Source organism: Anopheles coustani, chromosome X (assembly GCF_943734705.1).
Source record: "Anopheles coustani chromosome X, idAnoCousDA_361_x.2, whole genome shotgun sequence".
Lineage (NCBI taxonomy): Eukaryota > Metazoa > Arthropoda > Insecta > Diptera > Culicidae > Anopheles > Anopheles coustani.
Genome location: NC_071290.1, coordinates 1,850,870 through 1,865,899, shown reverse-complemented (window position 1 = coordinate 1,865,899; position 15,030 = coordinate 1,850,870). Strand labels below are relative to the sequence as shown.

Here is a 15,030-nt window from a genome sequence, read left to right as displayed (position 1 = left end):
ATAACGCGTTACCTGCTAGCAATGGTTGCACAACTAAACTTAATTGAGTTGCACCGACCCGGGGCCTGCGTTGGGACAAACTGCAAATCATTCACTCTACACTCCTCTTGTTTCACCCTCTGTTAAATGCGTTCCCTGCGTTCACGACAAGAAGATCAACTAGACAACAAGAACAACAATTAGTTGGCGTATATTGTACTCTTCATATGTTTGTGTTCGTATAAAAGTACTATGATGCTTAGAGATGAGAGATGAGAGCCTTCCAGTGTGTAATGTGGCGTTTTCTTTTCCCCTCCCCCATACATTTGTTGCTTGCTCCCTCCTTCCCGTTTTACATGGATTTGTTGTATATATATATATATATATATAAGTGTAGCTCCGTTGATGTATATTTGTTACCCCCATTTTCCCGCTTTGACTCTCGTCGGGCTCACCGCCTAACAAGCACTACCACCAAGTGCCCTTTGATGTTGCAGAACCCCTTTCGAGCTGTTGCGCTGTGCGGCTGTTTGCCTACCCTGCAGGCGCATCCACACTCCGCTTGGCCCTGGTACTTTGCGGCGTGTAATTAGTTCGCTTTTTTTTTTCTTTGCCGCACAAACAATGCGTTGGAGTGCGTTTTCCACGACGAGCGCGCTGCGAGGAAAATTCATTGCAATAATGTTCATGTCTTTCCGGTTTTGCGTCGTGACCATCACTCGTGCACCGATGCCAATGCCCACCGCGAGGGACTGGGATGAAACCGGGCTGAAAAGGTAGGCATTGCCTGGTTCTGGTTGCGTCTTCCGTCGTTTGCGCCTCGCCCCGAACTTTGGGCGACTTCCGTTTGCGCTATCGATGCAGCGATCAGTCCGCTTGTTTGCGTTTCGCTCGAAAACAGGTTGCAGCTGGGACGACTCCCAGCCGGTTTTGACCTTTCCGTGGGCTGAAGCGCTCGAGTACGTTCGATTTCGCTACCTCGTGATGCATGCGTGCGATCTCCCACGCTCCGCCTCCCAGGGAAAATAAAGGGGAAAACTCCAGCAGCTGGAGAGGAATGGCTTTTTTGTTTTCCACAGGACACGCGCGATGGGATGCGTGCACTTTTGCCATCGGTTCGGTGTTGTTTACGTTGCTGGACGACTTTGTGCGTCAATTTGGAAGGGTGAAGAAACCTTTAACACACATCCACCATGTCTCGCATTGCATCTTGACATTCCTCTCGCTCTCTCTCTCTCTCTATCTTTCGTTTGTCTTCTTCTTTCTGCTCGGTTCGTATCTTACCCCGGGTGCCGGATCTGGGTTTCGGAATGTTTGTGCAGTGGTAAAATGGAGGGAGGGTGGATACAGGGGGGAAAAAGTCGCATATTTAGGAGCAGTGGCTCTTAGTGGTCAGCTAGTATTACCCGTATACATACACCCGTGTCCAATTGCTTCAAGACCATCTTGATTTATGAGAGTTTTAATGAAATCATTTGTTTATACCAATGTAGCAATGCATTATAAATGCAGTATAATAATAGACAGACCTTACAGCTGTCAAACAGGGTTGTACAGAAACGAAAATCAAATGCTAAATCGAAAGCTTCAGGACGTAATCCAAGGATTGTTTACTTTTATCAAAGTCTGCCTGCAAAACATTGCACAAACATGTTTAAACAAAGGTGGTTTTATAACAACTGGACGCAGTGTATAATGATATATATATACTTCTATATACATACACGTAATCACATATACACACACATATATTAGCAGGATTGCGATAGGGAATTGTGCTGAATGGTTAGCCGCCGAGAGTTGTCAAACATACAAAGACACTCAGAAATATCGAAAGATCCAAGGAGAAAGCGATAATGAGAGAGAGAGAGGATGAGCAAGAACGAGAGAGAAAGAGAGAGAGAGAGAGAGAGAGAGAGAGAGGGGGGTGGAGGATGTGCGATGTGTTAGTGGTCGCTGTAGCGTCCCTATCTCTGGTCACAGAAGTGCCAGATGGGGCGCCCCCAGAACGATCAAATGTTTAGCCGCCGGAGGCTGCGCGTCGATGGCTCGACCAGACTGCCCGGGAGAGAGTTGAGCGGGGCGAGCGGATGGCCGGAGCTGGTGGCGCTGAGGCGGGAGCCGCTCGAGAGGAGCCCACGTCCCGCCGTGCCGCCTCCGCCGCCGCCGCCGCCGGCCGATGATCCCGGGCTCTCCATCACCAGCGGGTGACAGATGTCGTACACGTTCGGCGGCCGAACTGTCACCGTGGAGGTGGAGCAAGAGGAGGAGGCGGTGCAGGCGGCACTGGTCCCCGACGTCCCCGGTCCACCGGTGGAGGGGCCGGCCGACGAGCAGCCCACCGGATGCAGATGGTGCAGGCCCGATTGGCCGCCACTTCCGGCCGCCGCCGAGCCTAGGGCGGAGCGCTCCTGAAGGCTGACGATGCTGGAGCGCGCTCCGTCGCCGGTGGCGGACAGCAGCAGGCCGCAGCCGGGGCTGGAGGTGGAGCTGATGCTGGGCGCGTAGGACGTGCGTCATCTGGAGTCGGAGAGGTCACCGCCGACGGGGTCGCTGTCGTCGCAGAGCGACTGGGCGGCGGCGCTCGGCGAGATGCTGGGCGTGCGGCCGCCATGGCCGCGCATCTGCGACATGTCCGAGCCGCGGCGGCTGCCGACGGCGGCCGGGAAGCGCGCGCCCGAGCAGAAGCACCGGCAGATGATGCGCTTGAACGCGAATCGGAAGTCCTTGGAGAAGAGCGCGTAGATCATCGGATTGATGGCCGAGTTGCAGTAGCCGATCCAGAAGACGATCGAGAACAGCAGCTCGTTGATGCAGTCGTCGCAGAACGGCCGCACCAGGTACATGGTGAAGAACGGCAGCCAGCACAGCACGAACAGCCCGACGATAATTGCCAGCGTCTTGGCCGCCTTCGTCTCCATGCGGAAGCGCTTCACCTGCGCCTTGATGTTCCGCTTGCCCATGCGCTTGCTCGAGCGGGGCGAGAGCAGGCTGCCCCGCTCCCGGTGTTGGTGGTGTTGCTGTTGCTGCTGCTGCTGTTGCTGCTGTTGCTCCGTCACCGTGAGGTAGCGGGGCGAGCCGCCACCGTGCGCCGGCGGCTGATCCTTGGAGGGGCGGCGAAAGATCTGCGACGCGTTGGTGTCCCGTCCGTTCGCGGAGGAATAGTGTACGGCGTACAGCAGCTTCGTGCCGACGGTGTTGCCCGCCCCGGCCATCACCCCAGCCGCCGCGGTCGCCGCTGCCGCACCCGCCCCGAGCGACGCAACCGATGGAGCGGCCGGCGGCGCAGCCGCTGCCGCCGACGAGCCCGACGGCTCCGCAAGCCCCTGGCAAGCCTGGGCGACGTTCTCGCTCGACGGGTATGAGACGGAGATCTTGATCTTCTCGTGCTGCGGCGCACTGTGGCCGTGGGCAGCCGCCGCCGCTGCAGCCGCCGCAGCCGCCGCCGCCAGCTTGCCGCCGCGGGTCGAGTAGCGCGACAGGCGCTCGGGCGACGCACTGCCGATGCTGGTAGTGGTGCTGTGCGTGCTACCGTTGCTGTGTGGCGACTCGTGCAGAGGAGCGCTCGTCGATCCCCGCCCTCGGTGTATGCGCAGCGTGAGCCGATTGTCGTCGAACCGATTGCCCATGCCTACACAACCCGGGGCAGAGCGGGGCCAGTTCGAGGTTGGAACCGTAGAAGAAGTGTGGGATGGGGGGGGGGTCACGGGCAGGAAGATCGGCAAGCCATTGGCAAGGAACCGCACGAGAAGAGGGGGAGAAGGAAAGGAAGGGCGGAAGGTGCGGGAGTAAAAAGAAGAAGAGGAAAACAAGCGGATAAAGTTTAGTATCAGTAGTTGCGTAGCTCGATTCGAGTTGGGGTTTGGGGTTGGTTGTTCGCTATCGGTGTTGCTCTTCCATCATGGCAACAACCACAATTCCATTCTCCCACTGTTGCGGCATTGGTTTGCTATCAACGTTTTGGAGACATTTACGTAAACACAAGCCTTTTCGGGCACGCGGAAAGCAGGTGAAAGTAAAAGGAAAACAAACACAAGGCAGAACGAAAACGAAACGACGATCGTCCTTTGATCTAGCGATTTAGAAGAAGTCCGATTCAAGACGCCTGAATGTCATTCTGAAGCTGTCAACTGACATTCGCTGCGGGGGAAGGAGTAAAGGGGAACTGTGGGAAACGAGTGGTATCAGAGAAACAATTGTGTTGGCGTCGCCACGACATAACCTTTTTAAGGCATGGTGTTGATGAGTCTACATCAAAGTATTCGCTCTTTGTAGAGCAGAACTTACATATCAAGGTTTAGACCTGCAAGTGAAACAAAGTAACATTCCATAGGAGTTAAACTGAGGAAGAAAACAAGTACAGCTCGGTGGAGGAAGAGACTTTGGACGTGCTGCGACAGTTTAATGCCGGTCACAAAGTTTGGTAACGTGCTACCGGAAGAAACAAAAACAGGTATTCTCCACCGCCCAGTAGCGAGCAGGCGTTTAATTTTCCATTTATAGGCAAAATTCAATCGAACGTAGCTCTAATCGCTACGTGTCTAGAATGACCTAGCGGTGAAAGTTGACCTATGGTTATACAGTTAAAAGTGAGCGGGGAAAGTAAACCAAAACCTTCGAGAGCCTATTGCGGTTGGTTCCGGGAACTCCGGACCACAGCTACAGAGCGTGGAACGGTGGAAGCACGGTGGATTGCCGTCACAAATAACATCCTGCGCGTACGTTGGATACCTGGGATAGATCCTGGAACTGGGCCCTGGTAAAACACGGCGTGCGTGTGGGAGAGAGTGTAGGTCGGCGGATGTTTGATTGACACAAGGTGGTAGCTTGCGTGTTGGAGCTACCTCCAGCGCGATGGAAGGTGCGGTCCCACCAATCAGTGCTGTTCGAAACTTGTCAAATCAAACGTCGGTACGTCGCTTCGTACGGCCATATTTGCACAGTCTCTGGCCACGCACACCGACAGGAATATCAATTAGACCGAAGCGTGTCCAGGACTTCGCAGCGAACGGTCGCTACCTGTCCTCGCCGTCGCATCCCCAATCCGTTCGTCTTGCTCTGTCTACTGTTTGTTCTTTTGTTCTCTATTTTTATACCTTCAGCCCGCTCTGTTTCGTTTTTAATTTAATGCCCTTCAGCATTCGTGTCTCTTCGTGTCGCTTCCGATGTCATCCTTTGACCTTTAACTGTTTATAATGTTTACTTCTTCAGTGTTTACTCAACCAGTTTGTCTAACGGACAACAAGAACCGTAAAAAAAAACACTCACACCGAGTCGGGCACGAGCAAGGACTCGGCCACGACGAGAAGTTTTGATTGTCTGCTAACGATTACGTAGAACGCTTTTATCGCTTCATCCATGCGAAACGATGGCGTCACGTCATTCCACCACTGTTTGCCATCCTTTTTCTGCTTTACGTGGCCATTTCTGCTATAAAACTCTGCAAGTTAATGCTTTTGGTTTCTGTTTAGTACGCACGTACTTCTTTTTTTGCCTCTTTCGAGCTTTGTATCGCACTGCTTCATTCCGCTCAGCTTTCGGATTTTCTAACCCTATATTTTTTCCTCTTGATGCCTTCGACTTTGCACATTTCTTTGTCCTTTCGTCTGCTTTCGCTGCCCCGGTTAAGCTTTGTGTAGCGGGGTGTCTAAAGTATACACAAAATAGCCACCGGGAGGGAGTCCGACAGAGCACTGTAACTGAGGTGATCATGTTTACGTAGCGCTAGCGTTTGACAGATTGGATGCTCTCACGCTGCTGATGCGGAGATTGTCTGATTTCTCGGCAAACGACAAGGCCGGGAACATTTATCTACCAGCTCGGATCGCCGCTCAGCTATTTCCTATCATATTAATTTTTGATATTGTGTGTCTATTTTTGCCAAACATTCTTCTCTTCGGGTTTTTGGATACGAACTGGATCCTTTTGCCAGCTTTCTTGGTTACCCCAAGCTGTTGCCTACGTCCTAGTTTATCCACAAAAAATGATGGTGAGGTGTTTATGGTTTGATTTGTTCGATTTAAGGATTGAGAATGGATGTTAACTCCGTTTTCTTTCTTGTTTTTGGCACGATTCTTACAGAAGTACGACTTTGTAGCTGTGTGGAAAGTTTGAACGCCTATAGCTGCTGAACTACCGCGCTCCAGGAGTTGTGCCCCGCAAGGGCACTCACCGGAATTGCTGACACTGTCGTTCCGACTGCCATTATCTAGCGCATTCCGGGCTAGTCAGTGGGGTTATGTTATTTTGTTCGCCTCTCCTCTAAGATTTGCTTCTAGTGGTAAAAAGAAACATCTTCTAGCGTCGAAGTTTTGATTCGCCCACGCCTACAAACAAACTGAGTCCTTCTGCGTGTTTAACCAGCATCCTCGCCCGTCCTTTTTCCTTCCGTCCATAATTTTATTGCCTCTGTTCCCCCGGCCCCCACCCCATGCCGCTCACTTCTACGCTACCACCAGTACCAGCTGTAACTTTTTCCAATTACGCAAAAACCATCCCGGCTAGCAGCTTTGCTTCAACATGTTGCTCGCTCCTTTTATCCTCCCCAAAAACTCATAAATACAACAAGCCAATTGCGTTTTCAAACATGTAAACATTTGGGCTTTATTTTTCGGGTGGATTTTGGTTTTCGGAGTTGGCGCGGGCAGGATGATGGTGCGGATTTTAGCTTTAGGAGTTTTATGTGTGTTCTCCCTTTTTATTTCTGGCATTTATAAAATCGACAAACCGCTGCAGACCGGTACAGCAGTACAGTACATTTCAGTCGGCAAAGGAGGGAACCCGTGCAGCCGTGGAGTCGGCAGCGACCAAATTAATTTTGCGAATGCAAAAAAGGCTGTACTCGAGGGCCCGTGGCCCTTGTGCGAGTTCGTTTCCCTATCAACTTTGCGCCATACGTAACTTACGAGCGGCTCCAGCAGCTGGCTGCTCAAGTTTCGCTAGAACGGTAGCCTTTGAACTCAAGTTTGGTTGGGCCGAAAGTTTAAATGACCCTATAAAGCGTAGTGGGCGAAAATTTGCTTTTGCCTGATTTATTCCTTTTAATGTTTCGATTCGACAAACCTTTCAATGAGGCGGAAACCCAGGCAGGAACCGTAGGACAAGGGCCCGACGCGGGTTGTTTAGTTTTTCTTTCACACTCCTCCGTTTTTTTTTTCGGCATTTTACAGCAGTACAGTGGGAAGCGAAGGCTATCGGCGCAAGTCTTATATTTCCTCCCACAAGCCGGTGCATCGAATGATTTAGATTGGACACTCTTTCGCCTTTCCTCACGACTTCACTGAAATCGTCCGTTTTGTCGCCAGCATTGAGCGCAGGTTTAGGAACTGCGTGAGAACCGCACCAGCTGTGAGGCGGCATCTGGCATAACGTACGTACGGCTAGGATTAAAACACAAACAAACATCGGGCTGGTTCATTACACACTATGCAGCTTGGGCGTCGACCCGATAGCGGTTTCTTACGAGATATCTATGCTTATCAATGGCAATGTGTGTGAGTGTACTTAATGTTACGATTTATTACTCCTTGGTAAGGATCCTACTTTATTAATTTCACTCCTTGTCTACCTGTACTCCTTTGAACCTCGCTCTCGCAACGTGGACTTCTCCCCCGGACGACGAGGGTCTCCGTTATCGCACCTACACTCTACGGTAGCAGAACGAGGGTCCCTTGCAAAGCAAGGCACCTGCTCCGCCTTCTTATGTTCGATAAACATGATTTTAATTGGGTTTGACTTGGGGAATATGCAGCCCTCGTTACTGAAGCGACGAGAGCAAGACTATACAGTCAGTTTGGCACCACAAAACCGTCATAGGAAAATACTGTTTTCATACGTTTCAGCTCCTGCAACACACACGCGCGCGCACATCTGCCCTCTAGACTTGGAAGTGCCTTCCCGAAACCATTCCGTCCTCTCGTGTGGGCGCTTATAGCGAGCGACATTGTTGTTGTACTACTTTGAACGATGTACGCCATCGCGCGAAAAGCCGGGTGTACTCCGATGTACCCCGCCGTGTATGTGCACTAAGAGCTACAGTAACATCGCTTATGGAACTAATACCCTGTTGATTTGCTGATTGATTTCTGGCCGTTGGATGTCACCTACGTGTGTACGTCTCACGTTTTGTTAGATTGCTGTGGTTAGTGGAGAGAGGGTAAGTACGAGGGAACGTGACATTCTTGTGCTCTCCTTGCTCCAAGAGTCGTGGCCTGTAGAGGATATGATACTGAGTAGCTCTACAGTAGGTCGACTACCGAACAATTGTCTGCTTGAGCAGCTTAGCGCTATGTCGACTTCGGCCTTGCACTTGGTCGCTCCAGTTGAAACCATAGCGTCGACAATCGTTCATTCGGATTCCCACTGTTTGGCAATGTCGAGAACGAGACGCCAGAGGCTGAGCTCGAGAAGCTTCGTGGCGGTACCACCGGTCAGCTGCTACCGAACTCTTCCATCATTAGGCAGCGACGCTACAGAGCGGTTACCGATGTCGACACGTTTTCGATGTTCGTCCCCGCGGTGCGTGGGGCCGGTTCGCGTGCCTGTTTCTTCCGTGCACCGATGATACTTGACTTCAGCTCGCGTACCGCTGACATGTCTGCCAACCGAATAACGGGTGGTTCCCGCTCGTCGTCGTCGTTGTCGTCATCGTCGAAGCTGCTTTCCGCCGTAATGTCGCTCGGTGAACGCAGTCCTCGTCGTTTGGGGGGAGCGTTAGCAGCCTGGCTAGCGGCGCTCTTGCCGTCCCGGGCGGTTCGCGTGCCATCTTGCGAGGGAAGTGTCGCTGTCGACGACTGTACCATATTCTGTTGCAGCAGCTGCTGCTGATGGCTCACGGTGACGGTGATGGACATGTTAGGGTTCAGCTCGGCGAGCGTACCAGTGCGGCTGGGCTGTCATCTGAACACACCACCGACGCCACCGTCGGCGATTTCGGTGCGTGGCGTCGACGCAATCGGCGTGAACGCCGACGGGCTGTACGAGTGGTTGGTGGTGTTGTTGTGCGCCGAGTTCTTCTTCAGCAGCAGGTTCAGCTTGAGCCGCTTCGAGCACAGGCAGCGCAGGATGATGCGCTTGAACGCCTGCCGGAAGTCCTTCGAGAAGAGCGCGTAGATGAACGGGTTGACGGCCGAGTTGCAGTAGCCGAGCCAGAACAGCACGGAAAACAGCAGCTCGTTGATGCAATCGCCGCAGAACGGCCGCACCAGGTACATGGTGAAGAACGGCAGCCAGCAGCAGATGAACCCGCCGACGATGATGCCGAGCGTCTTGGCCGCCTTCGTCTCCATGCGGAAGCGCTTCACCTGCACCTTCAGATGCTTCTTGCCGAGCTTTTTGGACGAGTTCGGCGAGAGGTCCCGCGACACCCCGACCGGCGCCTCCTTGAACACGCTCTTGCGCCGGCCGCTCATCTGCTGGTGGTGATGGTGTCGACCGCCCTGCTGGTGGTTGTGCAGCGATATCTGCAGCCCGCTCGCCAGCGACACCTGGTGCGGGCTGACGGGCACGACGCTGCCGCTCGAGGCACGTGAGATCGAAATCTGCGGATTCGGCACGCCATCTCCACCCGGTCCGCTCCCGTTCGTGCCACCGCCTCCGCTGTCGGCCGCCCGCACCGAGCCCTGAGTGCGACCCGAGCCCCCACCGGAGGCCCCACCGCCGCCCATCACTACCGATGAGCCCTCGAGCGACATGCGTACCGCGTTCTGCGCCCGGATCGTCGACTCCATCAGCGAGGCAACTCCCTTGCCGCGGTGCATCCGCAGCGTCACACTATCGTCTAGATTGTTCTTGCCACCTACAATAACAGAGCGGCCGGGACATTTTCGGGGAAGCATGGGAAGAGGGGGGGCGTGCGAGGGGTGCGCGGCCAAGGATGGGGTGGATGTTCGATCGAGCGGCGAAGGACGCCGGGCGCCGGATACGGGAGTGTTTGTTGGGTGTTGGTCAATCGATCGTTGACCGGAGTGTTGGGGGGGTGGGTCGGTGGGTAAGGCCCAGATGCCATCACACACATTCACAATTCACGTGTGTTTCACACGCATAAACATACACACACGCACGCACACACACACACACGCACGCACACACAAGCGCGTACGTCCGCACGCAAAACGCACAAACATGGCGTCCGGGAAAGAAAGAGAGAGAGAAGAAATTTATTCAATTGTAGCTGCTGGAACGCGCCATTTGTTGGCGACGGTTGATGTGGTGGTGATACTGGTGGTGGTGATGGTGGTGGGATTCGTAGAGTTAGACGGTTCTTGTAGGTAGTAGTAGTTGTAGTAGTAGTAGTAGTAGTAGAAGTAGTAGTATTGTTGTATGGTGGTATTGGTTGAAGGTGGTGATTGTTGTTATGGCGTTTATTATTAAACAATCCCGAAACTACTAATTTTAAGACAACTTGAGTGCAGGTAAACCAATATGTCGAAAAACGTGAGTGCATGTGTGCGTATGTGTGTGTGTGGGTGTGTGCGTGTTTGTTTGTTCCGAGAAGCCTTTGTTTGTTTTTGGAAGTGGCAATAGTACTGGCTGTAGAGTTTGGTTGTTTCTGCTGTGGTAGTAATACTGACGGGGGTTTGGTAGTGGTGTGAGAATGTGATGCTACTGCTGCTGTTATCGTTCGAAGCTATTGTTTTCAAGCATTGCCTGCGATTGGCGCCACTGCTCGGTTCCACTGCACACTAATCCTCTCACGCACACATGCTTTGTGCACAATGTGTCGCCTGTAGCCATCCGCCATCTTACGGATCCAATCGATGCTACTACTATTGGTCCTTCTGCCGTGTGTCCCTCGTGTGTGAGCGTGTATGTGCGTTTGAAGCGTAGATTAGCGTGCGTCCTGCTGGAAGCACCTGTCTGTCAGTAGCATCTTTCTCTGCCATCTCGGGTGTCTAACACCTGAGAGCGGCCTAACTTCGTTAGGTCGCAACTGCTGCCCTAGCGAATGCCATCGTGGAGTGGCCCCTTTGCCGGGGAACGGCGGACAAGGTTGAGCATTCGTGAAGGACCCTCCAAACAAGAGCGGATCGTGACGTCTCGAGCCGGATCGTGATACCCGCCCTCGACTCGCGAGTTAAGTATAATCAACCTACGCTGCTGTGTGTGTGTGTGTGCTTTCGCCATATTCCTTTTTGCTACCACGCGCCATGGATGGGACCGATGACGCTATCGATACCATTCTTCGGTTCGCCTTATTTTGCTTTGCCAGACAAATCCGTGCCATATAGCAAAAACACCTCCCACTCGGCTTTACCGGTGTTTTGTTGTGCGAAGACGGTGATAGTGGTCAAAGGAGAAGCAGTATAGTGGTGGTTGTAGTAGCATAGATACTTTATAGTGACAGTAGTGCCTATAGAATCAAATACTTGTTAGTGTACAACACTTTGTTGTTGTTATCGACGTTCTAGATGATGTTGGAATCCATTCTAACCTTCTAACGCGTTGCCCCTGATGAAGTACGGTAAGCACTAGTTGTGTTCTTAATGTGTCTTCTAGAAGCGAAACTAGGATCAGCTGTGTTAGTCAATTTTAACTACAGTTAAGTTGTGTTGTTTTGCTGACAAATCGTTTTCATCTCGTCTACTCTTTACTTTAAAGCTAGCGTTAGTTTTTATTTCCACTTTTGAAATCTAGCAATGCTTTTCGGTTTATTGATAAACAGGTTATTCTGTTTTTGGTTCAGCAGTAGTAGTAGCAGTAGCAGTTTATAAGAATATGTGGTTTTGTAGTATTGCATTTTTCAAGTATTATGTGGATGTTGTTTTATGTTGAAGGTTTTTGGCATTTTTGCTTGAGGTGGTTTTCATTGGAACCGTCCTTTGCTGGTAGTGTTAGGTTTTTTTTTCGGTTATGGATAAAAGTAGTTGTTTGTTTTGATTTTGTTTTTATTTGTTGAAGGGAAACACGAATACTTGGCATATACATTCGAAAACTTTCTATAGATAAATGTTTTTATACATTCTTCATCCGTACCGTATTCAGTAAACATGCACACAGTCCGAGCTGGAGGTACGAGCTCCACCGAGGTAATCTATATAAAACACGCTAAAACTTGCGCTCCTAGGTTATAAAGGTTGCTCTGCTGAGGGGGGTGGTGGGGGGGAAAAGGGAAAGGGGGTTTTGGGGGAGGGCGGTAGTAAATGCAATCCATAACACACAACTGGTAAGTTCAATTCAGACGTTCGAGCGCAATCGCCAAAGAACGAAACAGGACAACAAAAAATGAACAAAGTACGTATGGGAAAACGGTAGGCCAACGGTATGTGTAACGGAAGACATTGAAAAGGTAAAAAAATGGTACAACAGGATTACATTACTCGCACTCGCGCAACGTTTTACCAATAGTCAAAAACCTCGCACAACACACAGAGATGAATATAGTTGTACAAACTTGGTTTCGAAATGGCAATCAGGTAGAACATACGAATAAATATATATATACGAATCACAACTTTCGGTCATTCCAAATGCAAAACGCAAACTCAGCCAAACAGCATTCCGGGTTGATGGTTTGTTTAACGTAACTTGTTGTTGCTTGGTGTGCCAAAACGCATTCACTTTGTCACTATTATAAACACAGCAGCCTGGTTTGATATGGCCCAGGGGTTGAGCATATATTCCTATAAGCCGGCTGTGGTAAGAGGTGGTTTGGTGGGTGCGCGGGAGAAGGGTCGGGTAAGGGAGCATAACACAGCCCTTCGGAGCGGCAGTTTGGGGGAGGGGGGGGCGAGGAAGATGGTCAGTTGATGCTCGGGACGGCGTAGGACACATCGCAAGCAAATTCCTCCCGGCGGAAAACAATAATCGAAATTCGTTGCATTCTCAGACCAAGGAGGGGGGGGGGGGGGGGGGGGGATTTCACATGAATAACAAAAAGGTAACGCTACTCAATAGGGCGGAGGGAAGGAGAGGGTCTGGGACAACCACACTGAAGTTGTCAGTTTGTCAAACGATGGATGGAAACAAAACTTTACCAACGGATGGAGGAATCGCTTTACGCAGTAACCAATCTACGGATGTAACGTGTTTTTTTTGTTTTGTTTTTTTTTCGTTGCCAAATGCAATGATGATACCGTTCATTCGAGGAACAAATGTATATATAAAGTTTTATTTTACACAACCAATTACACGAATGGTGAATAAAACGACCCAGAAACAGAAACAAACATTCCAATTGTCCAATCGAAAAAGGAAGAAATAAAACATAACAAAGCTACGTTCGAATATCAAACATTACGCGAAACGGGGAGACAAACGGGGTGGAGCAGCAAGCCAGAATGGGATGGAGGGGGGGGGGGATTAACAGTGGCAAAAAAGGGTTGAAAAGAAGGTGTTGAGGTCGGTAAGATACAAGATATGAAGGAGAAATGAGGAATCTGGGCAGGATTGAGTGATTAAATAGGTTCACTAACTCAGCGCAAGTAGAAACCCCCAATTGGAGATCAAAAATCAACGGTATGTGTCGATGCAACTTGAAGTCGAGCTGTTACCGGTTCGTATCGGCCAAGTCGATAAGACTAGAAGCCAAAGAAACGTCTACAATCACCGTCGACGATGATGGAGAAATGTTAAGCGATGACCAGAACACACGCGAGAGAATTCGAAACAAAAAAGCTGGAAGCAAACTAACACAATCCCGCACAAGCTGCTTTCAGTTTCCCGAGACCGAGCCAGATTCCGACTTTCGCAACGGAATAATACACACCATCTGGCGTCTTGGCGCGTCGTGTGTACTAACGAGCCGATTCAATTATCCGACGATAGCGTGGGAGTGACACTAATCGGCACGATTAACAACACGGCCCCGCCCCGCCTTCGCCGGAGTCAAATTCAAGGGTTTAGTCATGAGCAGAACCTCCCCAACACCTGATAACGGCTCCGTACGAAGGTTCCAAGGATGTTGGCGAAAACAAAATGTTCCAGATCAGATGCTACAACCATTGCCGTACGACGCTCTCCAATGTCTTAAGGATATTGGGAAGGTGTAGCCTTCGATATCCATGAGTTCGTCCAATGAGCACCTAATAGCTTCATTCCAAACCCGATTGTTGATAAGGAAATTTGCACCCTTGAACTCTGCACCGTGGAACGGTTAATGTTTGGAAAAACCCCAAACAGAATTATCAACCGAGTTTATTATTTTGGAGTTCCTGCTAAATGGATCGATTCGATATGGAGCCCGTTGGTGAGCAGTTCATCGGAGCGGAACGCAAGCTCATTCTTAATCCGGCCAACTTTATCGATTACATCCAGCTCAATAAGGCGTACGGCTGCGACGTAATAAACCGAGGCCGGGCACAGTACGAACGCGCTCCAAGCATTAAATCGCTCCTAATCGTGGCCCAACAATCTTAGGCTATCCAGAACGCCAGGTTGTCCGTTATAGTCCCCAACCCGAACCCGGGGGCCCCGGTTCTTATGTCCGGGCGTGGAATGGAAAAGTTTTGCTGCCCTGATGCAAGTAATTATGACGGACCTGCCGGCACATGCCCGGGACGAACCATGGAGACACGGTTGCTTATAAGTAAGTCGTAAACGAAGACGCCGGACAAGAGACGCGCACGCCGGGGAGTTTTTATTGTCGGCTTTTACTGCCGACGGAAAAATGCTGAACCCACGCGTTTGTGAGACGCGCGTCCGAAAAACAGTGTAAGAAAAATCCCACCGTACTCCGTCGAATGGAGCGTAATGTTTATTTCACCACTTCAGGATTCGGGGAATTGAAGCTTGGAAAGTTTCGCTTCGCCAATCTCCGGGCAATGGACCGGCGGTGAAGTCCACGGAGTGCAAAACGAACGCCAGTCAAGTTGATCAATACAAGTATTCAACCCCGTTCACGAATGGAGCAATACGATAACCCACCGGAGGGGGTTGGTGATTTGCATCAGTCCGAATATCTCCCGAACTCTGCTTCCATAGACCCGGCTCTTGGTCTGTCGAGAAATTCATTTAGACAATTTAAATTATTAATTTCTCCCGCACACAATCTGTGCAAAGGTTGCAATATACTCCCTTACTTGCAGGCGAACCGAAAACCGAAGCCCGGTCTAT

The 15,030-nt window shown here is 51.0% G+C and overlaps 1 protein-coding gene across 1 annotated transcript in view; it reads right to left on the bottom strand.

The window, feature by feature from the left end:
- Positions 1-2,495: 2,495 nt before the first annotated feature.
- The window catches only part of LOC131269476 (octopamine receptor Oamb), a 30,731-nt gene continuing 18,196 nt past the window's right edge, over positions 2,496-15,030 (bottom strand). The window contains exons 4-5 of the mRNA XM_058271851.1: positions 3,311-3,610; positions 2,496-3,190 (exon numbers count right to left, since the gene is read on the bottom strand). Coding sequence (XP_058127834.1) covers positions 2,496-3,190; positions 3,311-3,610 — 995 coding nt within the window. The remainder of the gene's footprint in view (positions 3,191-3,310; positions 3,611-15,030) is intronic.